Raw genomic sequence first — 20,081 nt, 5'->3', positions numbered from 1 at the left:
GTTTCAGACAGGGTTCCAAGTTTGGGGCAACCAAAATCCTCTGCCAGAACCTCTGGAGTCGGTTCCTGAGCAGAATCCACCATCTTTAGGCCTACTACCTCGATCACCGTCTACCTACAGCCCCGGGTGATACCCGCATCATTCTAGCATTTTCTTTACGAACTCAAAAATAGTGTAACCCAGTTAAGACAGCAGACAGTTAAAGCAGTTCGAGGAGAGGAAATTTATATAATGTTATGCAAGGACTATATGTACAACCTGTAAAGTTAGTGATGTTAATTTCATTCATGTTTTTAAATATTGTTATTTTTGTTAAACATTCAGGGCCGGCCCGATAGTAAATAAAATCAAAGAATATAATATAAGTTTAATTGTGAGGAATTTAAGTAAGATCACTTATCCATGAAAAACAGATGTTACAAAGGAATATTTAATCTATAAAAAAAGAAAGAACAATGATTAATAAAATAAGGAAGTCTATAGATGTAACTGTTGTTTTTATTTAATTAATCTATAATAACGATCCCTTTTTCTCCCAAGTGTTCGTAGGGAGTCTCTAAGTTTGCTTTGTTTACTCCTAGTGTCCCCTCTGTTGTTGACTTTTTATAGTTATTGAGGGCCCCAGTATTCAGAGTTTCCAAATCTTTTTACCTTCTTATTTAATTATTCTTTAAGACACTCGGGGTATTACACTACCGAGCTATGGAGGTAGCCCAAAGAGGCTGGTCTCACAGTGAAGAAACTAAGCCTAATGGAATGGCTCCACTGACGCGGAGTCCAAGGGGAGCCCGGGATCGATCGGTCTGTAAACCCCTCGAATGGGGTCGGTTGGTGCACCAAGTTCGCGAGGTGTACTTTTCCCCTGAAGACAAATCAGCTTCAGTTTATGTTTATTTGCTGAATTATCGTCAAAGTTGTAATAAAGGGAAAAATTTATTTTAAAAAAAAAACGTGTAGGTTGCTGAGTGTCTTATCAATCATGAATTTGTCTCCCTTCTTGCTGCGGGGTCACACTGCCTCGGGTCTAAATGCTCATTTAGACGTGCAATTAGGAGTTAGGAATTGTCAGGAGACGGCATACCACGACGTGGTTGAAGCCACATTTAAACCTCGCTATGGCAGTATTGTTCCACTCAAAACAATGGTGCTCGACAACGCCTGGTTAAGCCCCCTTGGTGAACTTAACGACTTAATAAAAAAAATAATATATTTTTTTTTTATCCTCCAGAATTTTATTATAGTTACGTTGATGGAACTGATAGTACGCGATTACACTGGTACAACAAGTTAACAATAGTTTACTCTTTTGAAAAGCCTCTGGGAAATGCTCCGTCCTAAAAGTTTTATTAGATAGTTTTCTCCCACCTTATTGTCCGACGCGTCCGTTTAGTTTTCCTGCGAAGCGTTGTGGAACGTTGCGGCCGTTGCAGCTGATGGAGACGTCATCCTCTTGGTCGCCCCAATCTGACCACCACCATGGATAGACGGCGCCAGCGCAGCCCAATCGGCAGCATCTCGTTCTACTACAATATTCATCGCCCGGGTCACTGAAGATCCGGTCACCCCTTTGCAAGCTTCCTTGTCGTACGGTTACGTTTCTGCTGCCCGAGGGACCCTCGATTGCTGTCCCCCCTAAGTCTCTTAGCACTTCACTGTGTGCTCGCCGAGACTTCCAGCACGTCGCGTAACGTCTACCGCCTGACCACACGGTCTCTCCTCTGCCACCTTAACAGTCCTCGCCGCTCACCACCGCTAGTGGCGCTGCCATCACCTTGCGCATGCGCGACTACCAACCACCGTGTCACTTGAGCCCACCTGACGTCACAGCGGCGCGGCCGTTTAAAACGTAATAACCGTTTTATCCTCCCTCCACTTATAAAAAAACTGCCGTTTTTTTTTTTTGAAGCCCCACAAGTCGCACTCCCTACCTACCAGAGGCTTTTTTTTTTTTTGTTTTTGTTTAATATCTTACAAGTTGCACTCCCTACCTACCAGAGGCTTTTATACTTTTGTAGATACTATTGCTATCAATGGTTTTAATTACAATATTTTAGTAACTATTAGCTATGAAACCAATACAACTAACTTACACATATTCCTGACTTACATGATACAATCGTAATAACAAAAAGTATACAATTATTTACATATTGCTACTGTCCATCATTCTGGGCTACATAATGTTTTAGATGAGAAACATGAACTTTATTAACAATGGTATTGTCTTGTACCTCACCTAATTGGACAGTCACTGGAGTTAAAAACTTCAGGACTCGATAAGGTCCGACATATTTCGGCGCTAATTTCGCCGTAAAATTCTGCGCTTTGTTACTCAGATAATGTGTCTCCACCAAAACCAAATCTCCTGTTTTTACCGTTACTTCTATACGACCGTGGTTATATCTGTCCCTAAGTCTTTCCCTATGCTTCCTCAACTTATCTAGGGCTATTTCCCAGTCTTGTTGACTGAATACTCGATTATCATCCTCACTTGTAACATAACTGTAACACCACGCGTTTATCAACGGATGGTACAAGCGCCTGCCAAAAAACATTTCAGCCGGTGTTACTCCTGTCACCCCACTTTTAACATTATTAAAACATAATCCTATTTCATACAGACCACGATCCCAACGAGTATGTTCACGAGCGTGTGTTTGGTATGCCTTCAAGGCGTATTTCAGATCACGATTGGCCCTCTCCGCCACATTGGACTCGGGCCGGTACGCACTTGTCTGAATAAACTTTACCCCCCAGTTTATCGCTAAACATTTCATTTGTTGTGACACAAAATACGTGGCGTTGTCGGTTACCATGTTTAACGGTGACCCGAATATTGGAAAAACTCTTTCCGTCAAAATACCTATTATATCCTGTGATCGCGTTTGACGCATCGGAAATAGTAATACAAACTTGGTACAGCTGTCAATAAGCAATAGAATATACTTAAATCCGGTTTTACTCCGCGGTAAAGGACCGAAAACATCCATATATACTCTTTCCCAGGGTTTTCTCGCCACTGACGCCTGATGTTTTCCTTGCGGTTTTTTATTCCTTGGTTTCGTTTTCTGACAAATATCGCATTCCTTCACCCATGCTTGTACCTCTTTATTCACCTCGGGCCAAAAAAATTCACGCTTAATCCGCTGCAAGGTTCGTTCTCGCCCTTGGTGAGCCCCGAAAAACGTGTCGTGATAATACTGAAATGCGAGCCTCCGCAATTCCTGTGGTAAAAACACTCCAAACTGGCCCCTTTTATCAATTTTCCCTATCAATCCGCTTCTAACTACATACTCTTTACTCCCTTCCTCGATTTTCTTTTTTATTTTCTCACACTCTGGGTCGTTCGTTTGCTTCGTCTTTAGATCTACAAAGATAGCCGGTACTTGATTTAAGATACATAATGTACCTCTATCGTAGTTATTCTCGTCACTACTACTCGTGACGTCGTCCTCCGCGTCGGGGCGCTCCTCAGAAAACATACGCGACAAACAATCCGCGACCTTATTATCGGTACCTTTGATATGGCTGATTGTAAAATTAAAACGCATTAACCTCATCACCCACCGGCTAAGTCGTCCTAATGCCTTCTGTGATTTTAATAACCAAGTAAGTGCCTGATTATCCGTTTCTACTTGAAATTGTACCGGTTCTAAGTATTCACTGAATTTTTCCATGCCAAACACGCATGCCAAGCACTCTTTTTCATACGTCGAATATTTCCTTTCGTTGGCATTTAGTAAGCGGCTAGCATAAGCTACCGGTTTTAAAGCCCCTTCGACCCGCTGATTTAATACTGCACCTACCGCAATACCACTGGCATCAGTCTGTAAAACCAATTCTTTTTCAAAATCCGGTAGCGTCAGTACCGGCGGCGTGGTCAAAGCGTGTTTCAAAAATTTAAACGATTTTTCTTGTTCGTCTGCCCAGACGAAATCAATTCCTTTTCTTTTCAGCAAATTTAAAGCGTCAGTCTTATTCGCGTAGTCCGGAATGAACTTAGCATAGTACCCACACATCCCCAAAAATCTGCGAACGGCTTTTAAATTTGTTGGCCGGGGAAAATTTACGACCGCGGCTACCTTATCGGGATCTAATCTTAACTGACCTTCTGATATGATAAATCCTAGAAATTTCGTGTGTTCCTGAGCCCACGTTACTTTATTTGGGTTTACCGTTAAACCCGCCGCGCTCAATGCTTTCAATACCTTTTCAATGTGCTCCTTATGTTCTTCCCAATCTTTGCTGAATATACAGACATCATCAATATAATTAAAAACAAACTCATACTGATATTTACCTAACACCTGCTCTAGTACTCGTGATAGCGCCTGTACACCATTATTACATCCGAACGGCACGCGGCACCAGCTATAGTGCCCCCACGGCGTAACAAAGGATAAGGGTTCTCTCGAGTCCGGATGTAACTCGATTTGGAGGAACGCTTGGTTTAAATCTAATATAGTAAAATACTTCGCTTTTCCGAGCTGTAATAACGCCATATCCACACTCGGGGCCGGAAAGGGGTCTGCGCATAACTTCAAGTTTACCTTCCTCAAATCCGTAACTAGGCGATACGCCGATGGTTTCCCTTTGCCTTTCGGCACCAAAAATGCCGGACTAGCATATTTACTGTTTGACTTTACAATTACTCCATCATCCAACATTTTTGCGATTATCGCACGAAACGGCTTGACCTTGGCAGCAGCCACCTTATACGGTAAACAAACAACTGGCTCGGCGTCCTTAAGATGAAAACGATACGGTAAAACCGTACAATGTCCCAGTTTGTCAGTCAAAACATCGGCATATTTTTCTTGAAAATATTCAATCATGTCTTTTCTTTCTTTATTCTCCGCAACCCGGTACAATTGTTTCTCTCCTTTACTTATTTCTAGGTCGACCTCCTGCCCTTTTTTGTTACTAAATCCGAAACGCAGTTTACCTCGACGAAAATCAACTATCGCCTGTGTATGAGACAAAAAATCTATCCCTAAAATTACAGGATAATTTATATCATCGAGTACATAGCACTCGTATTTCCAGGTAAACTCGCCCATTCTAATAGGTACCCGTACGATGCATTCTGACAACAAAAACCCCCCGTTAGCTGTGGTGAATTTCACTTGTGGTATTTTCTTCACCTTTATAACCCCAATTTCATTTTCCCGGAGTAACTGATTACAACATTTTTTTCCTATCAATGTACTGGAAGATCCCGTATCCACCAGACAATGCACGGGGATTTTTCCAATCATAATAGGCACAGTAATAGAACTAAGCGGTTTCTGCTTACGTAATGGTTCCGGTCCCTTTTGTACCTCAAACATTTTCAAAAAACAGTTTCCTCGTCGGTGCCCTTTGTTACCGCACTCCCAACACTCGGTCCCATTTTCGCCTATATTCTCTGACGTCGTCGTCGTGCAGTCAGCACGTAAATGATTATTGGACCCGCATTCCCAACATTTTTTTTTTATACATTTGTTTTCGTTTCCGGTAGTTTGCGTTCTTTGTTCCTCATGACTACTATTGTGACTCCCCTCCCTTTCTACGGCCTGTAAAGTCTGTTTCTTTTCCTCTGAATATTTCCCTTTTGTCTTACACTCCACCTTCAGGTGACCTAATTTCCCGCAATTCCAACACTCAATTTTAGTGTGGTCGCGTCTCCCAGCAACAGCTACGTCCCGTTTTCGGGGCCTATCATCTTTACTACGGTAATAACATTGCGAGTCGGTGTGATTAACTCGCCGACAAATACTACACGGTTGTCTGGTTTTTTCCATGCCTGCTGCTACCGTAGACGGCATAAATAACTTAGAGCTATCCAATTTCTCCATCTCCTTTACTTCCGCTAGCTGTAGCAAACTCGCTAACGTAGCCGGACGTGTCGCGCCTATAAAATACCTCACGTATTCCTCACGAAAGTTATTCATTATAATCGCTGTCAATTTCTCTTCCTCATCAGGCATACCGAGAATTTCGACATGACGTATTATGTCAGTGACATAATCTGGCAAATTTTCCCCCTCTTTCTGTGTTCGCTCCAAATACCGTAGCCGTATTTTCGTTAATGACCAACTGGAACAAACTTTACTCAAACATACCTTAAATAATTTATCAGCAGTCCAGACTTCTAACGTGGCTTCCGCAAAAATTTCCCTGAATTTTTCCGGAACCTTCGCGATCATTCCATCATACCACATGTCGCGAGTGCCTATACCTAATTTTAACATTTTATTCAGCTCAATTAAGAAACGAATAACATGATCTATTTCCAAACTTTTTAAATCAGGTATTTTATCAATTAAAGTCGTGACTCTACTTTGTACCTTTAAACCAATCGGAATGAACTCTCCCACGCTGCCTGCCGTCCCCGGATCTTTATCGCCATCCCGGCGAATAAGCTCTCGCACCTTGACCCTTAATGCCTCAATGCCTTCATCGGGGTTATGCTCCACGCCCGCCTCGCTCAGCATCGCGATCAGCGACGCTTTACTGAGCTTCTGAGCCCAAGAAGTGGCGGAGAACATTATGCTTACGATTATTACTACACACGCTAGTGCCACACTCGTAACCAAGGTCCCATAAAAAGGTCGATTACTTCTTACCCTGTTGAGACACGTGGCACCTAACCGGTTTAACCGCCCCATTCAGCTCCACCTCCGCTCTGAAGGAGCAGAGTGGCGCACCTACGTTAAGCCCCCTTGGTGAACTTAACGACTTAATAAAAAAAATAATAATTTTTTTTTTATCCTCCAGAATTTTATTATAGTTACGTTGATGGAACTGATAGTACGCGATTACACTGGTACAACAAGTTAACAATAGTTTACTCTTTTGAAAAGCCTCTGGGAAATGCTCCGTCCTAAAAGTTTTATTAGATAGTTTTCTCCCACCTTATTGTCCGACGCGTCCGTTTAGTTTTCCTGCGAAGCGTTGTGGAACGTTGCGGCCGTTGCAGCTGATGGAGACGTCATCCTCTTGGTCGCCCCAATCTGACCACCACCATGGATAGACGGCGCCAGCGCAGCCCAATCGGCAGCATCTCGTTCTACTACAATATTCATCGCCCGGGTCACTGAAGATCCGGTCACCCCTTTGCAAGCTTCCTTGTCGTACGGTTACGTTTCTGCTGCCCGAGGGACCCTCGATTGCTGTCCCCCCTAAGTCTCTTAGCACTTCACTGTGTGCTCGCCGAGACTTCCAGCACGTCGCGTAACGTCTACCGCCTGACCACACGGTCTCTCCTCTGCCACCTTAACAGTCCTCGCCGCTCACCACCGCTAGTGGCGCTGCCATCACCTTGCGCATGCGCGACTACCAACCACCGTGTCACTTGAGCCCACCTGACGTCACAGCGGCGCGGCCGTTTAAAACGTAATAACCGTTTTATCGTGATGGTTAGCAAGTATGAATTAGAACCTCTGTCATTAAAAATAGTCACTTTCATAAACAAAATTGATTTAAAACTGTTTCCCCCATGAAAACGCATCACTTCAGCCAATGTTTTAAGGTGTTTAACCAATATGGCGCAAAAACTAGCTGAAGAAAAGAAAGTGGCTCCATTCGCTTACCATGTGATCATGCAGATGTGGCCAGCCCCTGAGTGTAAGTGGCGGGTGTTGCAGGTTCACGCCTGGCACCCATGGAGACCCTCCGTCCTTGCTGTGGGCTCGCATTGCCTCGCCGTCTACAATGTAAACAACGCCTCTCTGCTGACGCGACAGGACTTCTCCCAGCACTTCGTCTCCGTGTCCTGCCTGGCCTGGAGTCGCCTCACAGGCGAACTGGTGGTCAGCTTGTGGGTGCACGGTGCGACATCTTCTTGCGCACAACGTTATCTTCACAACACCGTTTATTTTACACCTTCTGTTTGAATTGTTGGTTTAGCTGCATTTACCCAGTTGGTTGAGTTCCGAATAACAGTCCTGTCTAACCTTAATATTTGTAGTGAAGAAAAAAGGGTCGATTTTACCATTGGCTGGTAGTAGGTGAATTATGTATGTATGTAATAGGACAGGGGCTGAGGGCTGGGGATTCGGGATGACCGTCGTGGATGATGTCATGGCAGCCATCTTGGATGACCTTGCCATTTGACCCTGGTGGCTATTTTGGATTACATCCCTTCCGGTGGTGTTCTTTGATTACGCCTGTTAGATTTCTAAAACTTTCCGCCATTTTTAATTATGATGTCACGTCGCCCATCTTGAAAATCCGTAATAATTAAAATAGGAAATTGAAAAAAATTTTAAAAAGTTATAAAAAAATATTAAATATTTCTTAATAAAAAATGCAATGACACCATTATCGAAAAACACCGCTACTGTGCATTGAGAATTTCGTTATGTTGACATCATCTAACGACCCAATCCCGTGCGTTACAATTTTCGTTACTCCACCAAATTAAAAATAAATTTAGTATCGAAAAAATACAGAAAAAATTTAAAAAATCGATTTACCATTATAGTTTGCTGGAGGCATTTATATTGTTTAGTGGAGACCGCCATCTTGATATCATCTAATTGATGTCGACATCTAGTGTCAATTTCTAAAGTAAGTTAGTGTAGGTACCGGTATGCATGAATCTAAGGTCGAGTTTCTATCCTCTACCAATGGTGTTCCAAACCTTATAGACCATAAAAATATAAATCCACAAAATCCACAGTCATTTTTTTTATGACTACCATTTTTTCTTAAAGAGACAATATATGTTTATATGAATAATCTGAGATATATGTTATCATATATCAAATTAATCATCTTATCGTTGCGGATGCGATGTTTTTATTTTTAAGTTATGATAATTTAAGGACAACTAATTAGTAAATGTAATTTATATACTCCATACTACACCATTCAAGACCAGAAATTATTCAGAGTCCTCACTTACAAGCAATAATCTCTTCTTAGCATGATCATGTTTGCTTATTCGTATTTAAAATCTGCATGGAAGCAGATATTTTAATGTTTGCGTATAGTTTCGTCATCCTTTTCTTATACCATTTTAAATATTATTACCTTGAGGAATATGGTTTTATATTAAAATAATAAGCAGTATGTAGATGAAATCCTATTTATTGAAACAAAACCAGAATTTTAATAAAATAAACTCGTCAAAAAAAAAACTGTACACAAAAATTGGAAACTATATACAACAAACAGGAACTATATACATACAATCATCTTCGGAATAACCCAGCACGACTCATGTGCAGGTCATGGCAAGTCTGGTTAGAAATGTAATCGCCTAACATGACTAACCCCTCGCAAAAAGCGTACGAGTGCAATCACTAATAACCTTGTTGATTAGGCAGATATGGAAGTAGATATTTTAAATGTTTATGTACATATTAATTTCCATTAAGTTTTTTAATGAAAGAAAAAAAACATATGCAGCCTTAATCGTGCATGGTGATATTATGCTACAAACTAATATGACGATTCATATTTGTATAGTATTATATGTGCTCCCTTTCCACGAGAGAGGCCATATCTAACATAAAACATATGTTTCAACTTGATGTCTGATCGCTATAGTGTACGAGATGTGGCTATTAAATAACTGTACAGATGCTGCTTCCAACAAACTGCGAGCGTACCGCGACATGTTTGAACATGACTGTGTCTGATGGTCCTCTCCCACCCTGAGTTCGCTCACTGTACACACACACACACACACACACTCACATTCACTGGACACACACACACACTCACTGGACACACACACACAGACTCACTGGACACACACACACACACACTGGACACACACACACACACACACTGGACACACACACACAGACTCACTGGACACACACACAGACTCACTGGACACACACACACACAGACTCACTGGACACACACACTCGCACTGGACTTGCAATGGGCGTGTAGTTCAGTCATCTAATATGTAGTAGCGTGAACCTAAGCCTAGTTATATTAATTCGTGAAAAAAAAAATCAATCACTTTTAAAATCTTCAATTTTTTATTATTTTTATTTATGCAAATGCAGGTAAAACCAGTCATTATAGTATGTAGCCAGCTTCCCTCAGTACTTTGAGTATAAAGGCTACTCCTGTGATGATCGAATAGTTTCCTACTCCGTTGCCCCCATACGAACCAAACCTACCTACTCCGAGCTATCATGCGAGTGCAATGCTGACGCAGCAAACCGATATTTTGTATCTTTTACGGCGCGGTGGGACGACTAGATAACCGGATATAAGCGAAAACACTGTGTTACTCTATGCAGTTGTACGGGAGCAGTTTTCACTTCAAACTCCGCTAGTTCACCTCACACGTGAACATGTCCGGAGTTGATAAAATTTTGCTCAATGCATCTATGCGAGACCTGCACTGTGCACTCTAGTAATAACGGTCAAATCATTATTCAGCCAATAATTGCCACAGATATAACTTAGATTTGGCTTAGAACAATTCATGTCTACTGAAATAACACATGGCAAAGACGTCTCCGATATAGTTCGTACCTAGTAAAGTAATCTGGAAATGTACAGCTCAGCTACCAGCTAGTGCGTATAATTGACTCTATCATAATTATGCCCCCACTCGTCACCCTGCTTCCCGCGGGGCATTTGAACGTCATGATACAATCACGTGTCCTTTCAGGCAGTGGAGTGCCACCAAGATGCGCGCGAAATTCAAATATGCATGCTACGTTTCGCACCTGAAAGTTTGCAGGTTTGCGTTTTCATGTGTGTGTAAGTATATATAATCAACAATGAGATTATGGTAGCTTAGTCGTCATTTTGTTTCTCTTGATTGGAGAAAACGTCACAAATTGTGGTTTGCTTACCAACGGTGTTAGTCATATCCAAAGCACAATCCAATTCTGTGATGGATTTGACTACACCATCACTTAAACCACTTTTTTTAAAAATACACATTTTATTACATCTAAAGCATTACGAGCATCTTTTATTGTAAAATCACGTTGGTTATTTTTTCTCTTCTTCCTCACCTGCTCCCACTTCTTCATTAGCAACTGGCAATACAGATGTAACAATTTCAGCATCAGTGAGTTCTCCACAGACATATAAATCATCATCAAAGGTAACAAACTCTTCGAACTCAGTCTCTTGAAGGTTGAATTCTTCTTGAACTCTTGGCCAGGTCTTAGCAAGTTCTGCGAGTGGCAAGTCATCCTTCTCATTATCCTTCTCATCACATGGTATGTATTATTATTATTACTTATTAACCTGCAATTGGGCTTTCACCCGGTGGCAAGAACTCCCACTCACTCCCCTCTCCCCCCCCCCCCTCCATCAGCTTTCTCCTCAGCTCCCTCCCATCCCTGACCTCCACCATTTCCTCCCCCAGCCCATTCCACTCCCTCCCCGTCCTCACCAGGAAGGTGTTCCGCCCTCTCTCTGTCCGCCTCCACACCCTCTGGAGCTTACATCTGTGGTCTCTTCGTCCTCTGTACTCCCCTCTATGTACTTTGCTTCCCAATTGCCCCCATCCCCCTTCCCCCTTCAGCACCTTGAACATCCTGACCAACCTTTCCACTCTTCTTCTCCTCTGTAACGTTTCCCACCCCAACTCCTTAATCATTTCCGTTGGGCTATGCAGTTTCCCATCCTGCCCCTCCCTCCTTCTCCACATTCCCATCACCCACCTAGCCGCTCTGCGCTGCACCCCTTCCAGCTCCTTCACCTCAGTCACCAGGTAGGGGTCCCAGACCGCCGCCGCATACTCCAACATTGGCCTGACCAATGTGGAGTATGCCTTCTCCTTTGTCCTCCTCCCAGCTCCCTGCAGGGTCCTACCAAGCAACCCCAGCGCCTGCCTTCCCCTCCTGACCACCCCCTCTATGTGCTCCGCCCATCCTAGGTCATTTTTCAGTGTCACCCCCAGGTACTTATATCCTGCTGCCTCTCTTATCTCCTGCCCCTTCCAGTAATATACATTTCGTGTGACTTTCCTCCTCTTTGTAAATCTGACAACTTTTGTCTTACCAACATTCAAGGACATTCCATTTTTCTCCGTCCATTGCTCCAACCTTATCAAGTCCTCTGCTAAACATCCCCCTTCCCCCACAACCTCATACACTACACAGTCATCTGCAAATAGCCTCCATCTGGCTTTCATGCCCTCCCCCAGATCGTTTATCATAATTGTGAACAACAGAGGCCCCAGCACACTCCCCTGTGGCACCCCCGACGTCACTTCCCCCTCCTCGGAGCTTTCCTCACCCACTCTCACTCTTTGTCTCCTATTCCTCAGGAAATCACCCACCCAGTTTACCACCCTTCCATCCCTCACCAGCAACTCAACCTTTTCCATTAACCTCCTATGGGGGACCTTATCAAACGCCTTTTCAAAATCTATAAAGATTGCATCTATCTGCTTCCCCCCGTCCACCGCTTCCACCAGGTCTTCCAACAGCCCAGCCATCTGGGTCTCGCATGAGAACCCCATCCTGAATCCATGCTGCCTGTTATCCACCCACCCCAGATCTTCCATTTCCCCCTTACGTACCTTCCTACCAACCTCTCCATCACTTTTCCTACACAGGACGTCAAACTGACCGGCCTGTAACTTCCTGGCTCCGCCTTATCATTTCCCCCCTTGTAGATGGGAACTACCACTGCCTCCTTCCATTCCATTGGTAGTTTCCCCTCCTCCAGAGACTGCTTGAAAACCTCCAACAGGTACTTCCCAATCTCCCTATCACCCAACTTCAAATGACTATTCCCTATACCATCTGGCCCAGCTGCCTTTCTCCCTTTCAACCTCCTGATCACCTTAATTACATCTGTCAGTCGCAGCTCAAAGGCCTTCCTGCCCATTAAACTGTCGTCCTCTTTACCCTCCCATGCCTCCCCCTTTGTAAATACTGCCAGATATTGCTCCTGCAGTAAGTCTGCCTTTTCCCTGTCCTCTGTATATTCCTGCCCCCCTCCTCCTCTGAGAACCCCTATTCCCTCCTCACCCTTCACTCTTCTTATGTATCTGTAGAGCTCCGTCCCATTTACCGTCCCCCCTTCCCCCATCAGCTGTTCCATGTAAGCATCCCTTGCTTCCCGCGATTTCCTCCCTAGTTCCTTCCCAAGCGCCTTCATTTCCGCCTCTATCTCCTCTCCCCCAAGCTTCCTTGCCCTCGCATGCAGCCTCCTACATTTCCTTTTCAACACTTTCAACTCCCTTCCATAGTAGGGAGGGTCACCTCCTTGGCCTACCCTCCTCTGAGGTACAAAACGTGTAGCCATCTGCAGCAGAATATTTCTTAAGGCAGCCCATCTACCTTCGAGGTCCTCTATATCTACCCATCTACTGTATTCCCCCTTCAGGAATGCCTCTGCCCCCACTCTATCAGCCTTACCCCAACAGTTTACCACGTTTCCCCTCCTTACCCTTTTCTCCCTCCAGCCCACGTCTAACTCCACTACTGGGATCCTGTGGTCACTGATGCCCTCCATTACCACACTTCCCCTGACCGCCTCCATTGGTCTCACAAGTACCACATCCAACAGGTACTTAAAAACCACTCTTTTTGAAGCAGTTTGTGATGTTTTTTTAACTGACTTGATTCTAAGCCTTGGCAATCATCCACATGGCTTGTAACAAGTCAATTGTAGTTAGCATTTGGTGTTCAATATTAGCAAGATACTCACTGACAACTTCTTTCCTTTAGTGCATTTTGAATCTTTGAATGATGCCTTGGTCTAGTGGTTGAAATTTAGAAGTAGTGTTTGCAGGGAAGTATTTTATATTTATGTTTGTCAGTGTAACGTATGCTGGGCTTCAGATAAACACTCAATAAATCAATAAGTAAAAATAAGGCCTTGGAAGCATCAGCCCACAAACAAACAAAAAAACAACAATTATCACAGAGGTGCCCAGACATCGTACAAAAGAATTTACTTATAAACTATTAGTAACTCTAGGAGGCTATGTGTATCGAGGATGAATAATAAAGAAATAAAAAAATGCTGGTTTGATTTATATAACTGCCCTTTTACTATAATTATTTACTTAGCTTTTTTCTTTTTTTATTTAAGTACACGTGTATTAAAATCCATTAATTACAAACAGAAGGGAGCCCTGGGGCGAAAAAATACATATAAAAAGAAAAACAACCATATATCTTAAACTTGACCCTGGTTTTATGAGAGCTCGCAGGCTCCAAAGAAAGACAATTACATTTTAATTTGGTTTTAACATGAATGAATTTAACCAATTACTATGTCCTGAAAACTGGCGGTCCTAGCACTGGATGTTTCTGGAGATTAAAGTCCAGAGGAAAGACGATTTCTGAAGTATGTCTTGTATGTCGACCGGCGTGGGGGAGAAATCTTGTGACTCCATGAGCCCAATCACGGACTGCGTATTTTGGCGTTGGAGTTCCGTCCTAATTCTTGGGGCTAATTCTTGGACCCCGCCTGTAACCAAAGTCCCAAATTGCTTAGACTGGTTAACAGGCGGCTAAAGCTGGGCAAGACTACGCCCAGGGAAAGGCAAAAAGGAGGGGGGAGGGAAATATGACGATCACTTACCCAAACAGCGGGGTGAAGTTATGTTGGCTGGCTCCAGTAGTAGAGTTTGCAACTCCCGGCGCGGAAGTCCGCGGTAGCCATGACGAGAAAAGTAAAAAAAAAAAAATAGATACAAAAAAACTAGTACAGGCAGCCAATTAAAAAAAAAGAAAAATGAGGTATCTATGCCTTGATGTTCGAGACTACATGTAGTGCCGAGTATTGGAAATAATACAGTGGCAGACTCTCGCGAATCGCGACGTGTGGTCTGTACTGTCCAGATGCTGCCCACCGAATGTCCAAAAATGGCATCGGCGCTCCTAATTAAAGAAAGTTACTGCGCCCATCCAAGAAGGGGGGGGGGGGGTTGTGATGGCTCCTCCCACTACCTCGCCCTGGGGAGTCGCGGGTAACATGGTGGGGAACGACCTCTCGAGTTGGAGCCGAGTCGATCCCTTATGGCTGGCTCGGAGGGGCAAGGGCCGTGCTGCCCTCTGGCGGAGAGAAGGGGAAAGCTGCCCATTAGTTGTGACTGCTCTCGCTAGATGTCGCGGGCAAGAAGTACAGTAGACCCGGGTGCGAGTCTTTATAACATCGCGCCCCGATACTGGCGACCAATCGCGCTCGGACGGGCAGTCCGGGTCATCGGGGGTCGTTGGCTCCCAACACCTTTGCCAAGGGAGGGGCGGGGGGGGGGGGGTGGAGAGAAATGGTAGGAAAGTGCTTCCATTGGAGACACAGACGTGCTTGGGCGTTGTTGAACCTGACCGGAGTTATTCGCGAAAGACTCCGATGTCAGGCTATCTCTCGGAAGGGGTGGTGGGTGGCAGGTTGCTTTCCGCAAGCGTTTTGCGACACGACGGTGTTGGCTACCAACACCCGGGGCATGGCTCCAAGCTGGAAAAATATGAAGCCGGCTGCTTGGCTAATACTAGCCGGAGAAAACTGTGGTTGACCAATCAGGAAAAAAAAAAGGGAGGAGTGCACTACACCGAAGAAGCATGGGTCCGGCCATACACTGGGCCGAAGAAGTTTTAAAAACTGGGCATATAAGTTTAAATAAAAAATTAATAAATTTAGGAAATAATCTAATTTTTATTATTATTAGAAATAATGGTGCCCATATGCCGCATTACCGGCACATCAGATTAGGAATGTCTCAATGTGCAGTACAATTATCGACGAACATAAGAATTTTCTCCTTTTTTTCTTCATCTACTTTTCAAGACTTTTAAGCCAATTCTTAAAAGCATCACAGGTCATTCAAGACTTAGTGTTTGACGTGTAGCTAATCTGTTGGCAAATTATTGACATTTTTAAAACATCGTGGTTTTTTTGACACCGAGGATTCACACACTGCACAAACAATAAAGTTCGGGTTAGTAACAATTCACAATAATGTAATCATGACTCGAAAAAAATTATGCCGGGAAAAGAAATTATTTTTTTGTGCACACTTATTAATATTGTGGGTGAAATTTTGCGTCAAATCTTGATGGTATAGTTGCCTGCAGCAATAATACTGACTTATAGTGAAAATATGAAGATAACTTCACAGCACTACATCTAGATGAATGTATGGCGAAGTGTAAGTGGGAAACTGCCCCATTACGATGCGACTACATCTCATGCACAAAACATTCACAGTCGGTCTTGGCCAAAGTTTCTATCACGGTCATCAGAAATGGCTCTCGATGGGAGAATACAATGTGTAGATTCGGCATGAGAAGAGTATCCGGAGTAGGGGAGATAAAGTATTTCTGGAAGCCGACAGAGAGAGTGCAGTAAACTACTAGAAGTATCAGGGCTGAAAGGGGTGGTAGGGTGGGACATACTAGTGGAGCGATAAAAATGGCTTCACATAAGGACTTTTTTCTTCATTCAGATAGGTATCAAGTTGTGGAACGCCACGAGGAAGAGGAGAGCAAATATGCCGCTCTCCTGGCGCGAAAACGTTAGCAGCGAGGGTAGTGAAACGCCTGAGTGATAGTTCCCGGTGTCCCACTGATATTCCCGCTGTTACCTGGAGGACAACATGAGTCTCATTTCACAGTCTGACTACTGCACCAGAGTGCATAGCGTGGCAATGGTAATGAGCGCTTGCATTCAGGCAAAGGGGATGAAAGTGCTCAGGTATTGCAAGTGCATGGTTACAATGTGTGGGGCAAGATGTTGCTCGAGCAGAAAATCGTGAAGGTCGGCATGCAGAGAGGTGGCCGGGAGAACATGTGTCATGCTAAACTGTCTGAAGAAAATAAATATGTTCAAAACAGTTTTAAATTTCCTTTAAATATGTTTCCTAATTCAAATGAGATACCAATACATTGTGTCAGTATTATTGCGGCCGTAAATATTATTTCAAAGTAGCACAAATTATTTCAATCATACAAGTATAAATAAAATAGTAAACAATTTAAACTTTAAATCCGTCATTCTTAAAACATAATTTGTTTATTTATGTGAGAATTTCAGGTGAGTTGTTATTGAAATGTTCACTTGAAGCTAGTCATGTTAACGAAAATTTCCTCTAATGTGTCACAGGTGACGAGTTTGGTGAAACCGATGATCATGCTGAGGTTCTGGTTTTGGCATCTGCTAAAAAAGTAGTCGACAAACTGGATATCCTTGGCAGTGCGGGCAAAGTACTCTACCTGATGTGGAGTCCAGATGGCAAGAAGATAGGTGAGAACACATGCAATAATGTTTAGTATTCTTAGTTAATACAATTCAGAAAATTCTCAGGTGACCAAGTAAATGCTAAATAAACCAAACAGAGAAAAAGTAGCGATAAGAGAGAAAAATGTATGGTTAAAAATCGATGTTTTCCTGTCAGAAGGCAGTTGATAATCGGTCATACATAACACACTAGAAGGACATGTCGCAATCAATCTACTTTAGCTTGTCGGTGGTGTGCTGGCAGAGAACGGATTTGGACTATACGAACTCGAAGGCCATGTTGAACACAGTCCTCGTGAACATCAGTGGTGTTCCGGTAGCGAACAGTCAGTTAACACGAGGTCCGCATAGCTCACACATGTGCACACTTCACTGTATTGCATCGAGAACAGGCCGTACATATCACGCATAAAGGTCGTGTCGCACCTAGTCCGCCCGAGCTTGTGATTTGCATGCTGGTAGCAATCAGAGGCCTGCAATACATGTCACATCGACCAAAAAATTGCAAAAACTTATCTGCACTATATAGCAGTGATTACAGGATATGGATATCGCGAGAAGGGGGAGTGGGAGGGTTCTGGAGAATTTTATAATTGACACAAATGGATCCAGTAACCCCAGCACCGTCTGCACTGCTCCTAGACATCCCACACAAATGGATCCAGTCTGAATACCTTCTCCTCGGGTGTCGTCTTCAGTGGCCCACCATCTTGTAGTCTGCAGCATGCCGCCATAGTGTTTTGGTCTGCTGGTTTTGTTCATCTTAGTTCCGAAGCTTGGAGGTAGATGTTACTAATGTCGACGATTAATTTATTCTGTACAAAAATCTGGTTTGAAGTGGCCGAGCCCCGAATCGAAGGACACAAAACATATCGAGGTTATAAAACATACGCCTAGAAGGACGTGTTGCACACAGTCTGCCCGAGCTTGTGTGTGGTGTGACGGTAGAGGTATATATGCTTTCAAAGTATGTCTTAAGCAAAAAGTAGTACCTAGTGATGTTGGCAGAGAGTGCTATGTTTAAAATATTTTCCTAGAGGGCACAATCTTTAGCCCCAACCATTGCTGGTAGAGGGTACCTTATTTAATTGTAGGCATTTCTGCAGAGGGTGCCTCATTTAAACTCAGAAATTTAACTGATATATAGCACCACTATCGGTCATCTGTAATTTCATACATTGCTACCAGAGGGCACCAAATTTAAATTTTAAAAAAATTATTTCAGATATAGTGTCACCATCTTTATTGCAAGAGCTGTCTACTAGGAAAAAACATATTTGATGAGCTTGTCTGCTAGGATATTTTCCATGTCATGCACAGAGAGCACAATATTTTTTTTTTGTTTTGTGTTCCCGCCATATTGGATTCAGTAACCTGTTATCTTGGATGGAGGGACAAAATTATATTTTAAAGGAAAAATATGTGAGCAGGATGTGCCCAAGAATAGGTTCCTTATTGTACATTAAGTGCACAAACAATTGTTAAATGTGTTACATCTCCCACCACATTGGATTCAGTACCTCGCCATTTTGAATGGAGAAGTGTAGCATAGTGCATCTAAGGCCGTATTCCAAGACACAAAAATAAGGGTTTAGGTGTTGAATATGCAATACCTGTACCCTAACGATATTCTAAGTGCACGATAGGACATGGCCAGTCCCTTATTTTTAGGGCACTGATTTTTGGTGTCCTATCTGTTGCCGATTTGATCCATAACTGTATATATATTTTTTCCTTTTTAATGAACTTTAACGGAACTTTTACGATTACAATTTCCCCCCTAATATCTTAAAAAAACAGCAAACATAAATACGGCCAAAAATTCATCGTTTATTCTTGTACAACCAAAATTAAATATTTTATTTCACATTATAATTCCATAGTTTTAAAAAATAAGCTAAAATTACGATGGATTCCACGAAGTACAACTGTTTATAGCCTCGCATAAGTCCTCGTTTATTAAAACGGCTGCCGATCTGATACCTTACAGGGGTTCAGTTAGGACACGTTTTGGAATATGACCCGAGAGTTAGGGTATGGCAGTTGCCCAACAAGGCAGTGCATATTCGCTACCTTACTGAAACGTCTTGGAATACCGCCCTAAGGTTCTGTTCTGTATCATGCACAAAGTGCAAAAGAAAAGAATTTTATTTTTTTTATTTTTTTATTTATTTATTTATTTATTCATTTCATTCCGTAGACCCCTTACAAACTGCTGGAGTTCTGGGATATGGAACATGTCAGTTTTATATACATTAAAAAATAACATATCTAAGATCAGCGCTTACACATAAACCCACAGCAATACATAAATACAGTAATCTATGTACAAAAGAATAACAAAAGTATGTATAGTATTTGATTACATATTTAGACACCATTTCACATATACATTTAGCTTGAGACTTTATGTGCTGACTCCCGCCATATTGGATTCAATCTCCACTATCTTGGATGGAGTTGTGTAGCATAGTGCACTTAAGAACATGTTAAGTACATTAGAAGCATTCACTATATGCATAAGTGTACAGTTTATTTCTTAAGGTTGAGAGATATTTAAAACATAGTATTTAGAAATTATAGTTCTATAACTTGCTCTCCTTCTGTTTATTAAATACTTTTGTAAATGCTCTTTTTTTTCTCAAAGTGGTGGAAGACATCTTGCAGGAAGTGTTAGAACTAATATTTAAAGTCATAGTGCCATCTCTCTTTCAGCTCTTGTTTATTAAAATAGTGATGTGTATACACTCTCTTCTTTTTGAAGTGGTGGAAGACTCTCAGCAGCGTAAGCTGTAAATATATATATATTATATATATAAACTTCTTTGTAAAATTAGGTAGGCAACACAAACATTAATTTATAATGTCTTTTTATTGATTTTTTTGTTGATTGAGAGGATGGGAACACC

The 20,081-nt window shown here is 42.6% G+C and overlaps 1 protein-coding gene across 1 annotated transcript in view; it reads left to right on the top strand.

Moving 5' to 3' along the window:
• LOC134542602 (protein cortex-like) overlaps positions 1-20,081 on the top strand; it is a 102,129-nt gene that overhangs the window by 68,532 nt on the left and 13,516 nt on the right. Inside the window, exons 7-8 of the mRNA XM_063386982.1 lie at positions 7,629-7,812; positions 17,038-17,178. Coding sequence (XP_063243052.1) covers positions 7,629-7,812; positions 17,038-17,178 — 325 coding nt within the window. The remainder of the gene's footprint in view (positions 1-7,628; positions 7,813-17,037; positions 17,179-20,081) is intronic.

Source organism: Bacillus rossius (genome assembly GCF_032445375.1).
Source record: "Bacillus rossius redtenbacheri isolate Brsri chromosome 9 unlocalized genomic scaffold, Brsri_v3 Brsri_v3_scf9_1, whole genome shotgun sequence".
Classification (NCBI taxonomy): Eukaryota; Metazoa; Arthropoda; class Insecta; order Phasmatodea; family Bacillidae; genus Bacillus; species Bacillus rossius.
Note: the sequence above shows the minus strand (reverse complement) of the source record. Positions and strands in the feature narration are given on the sequence as shown.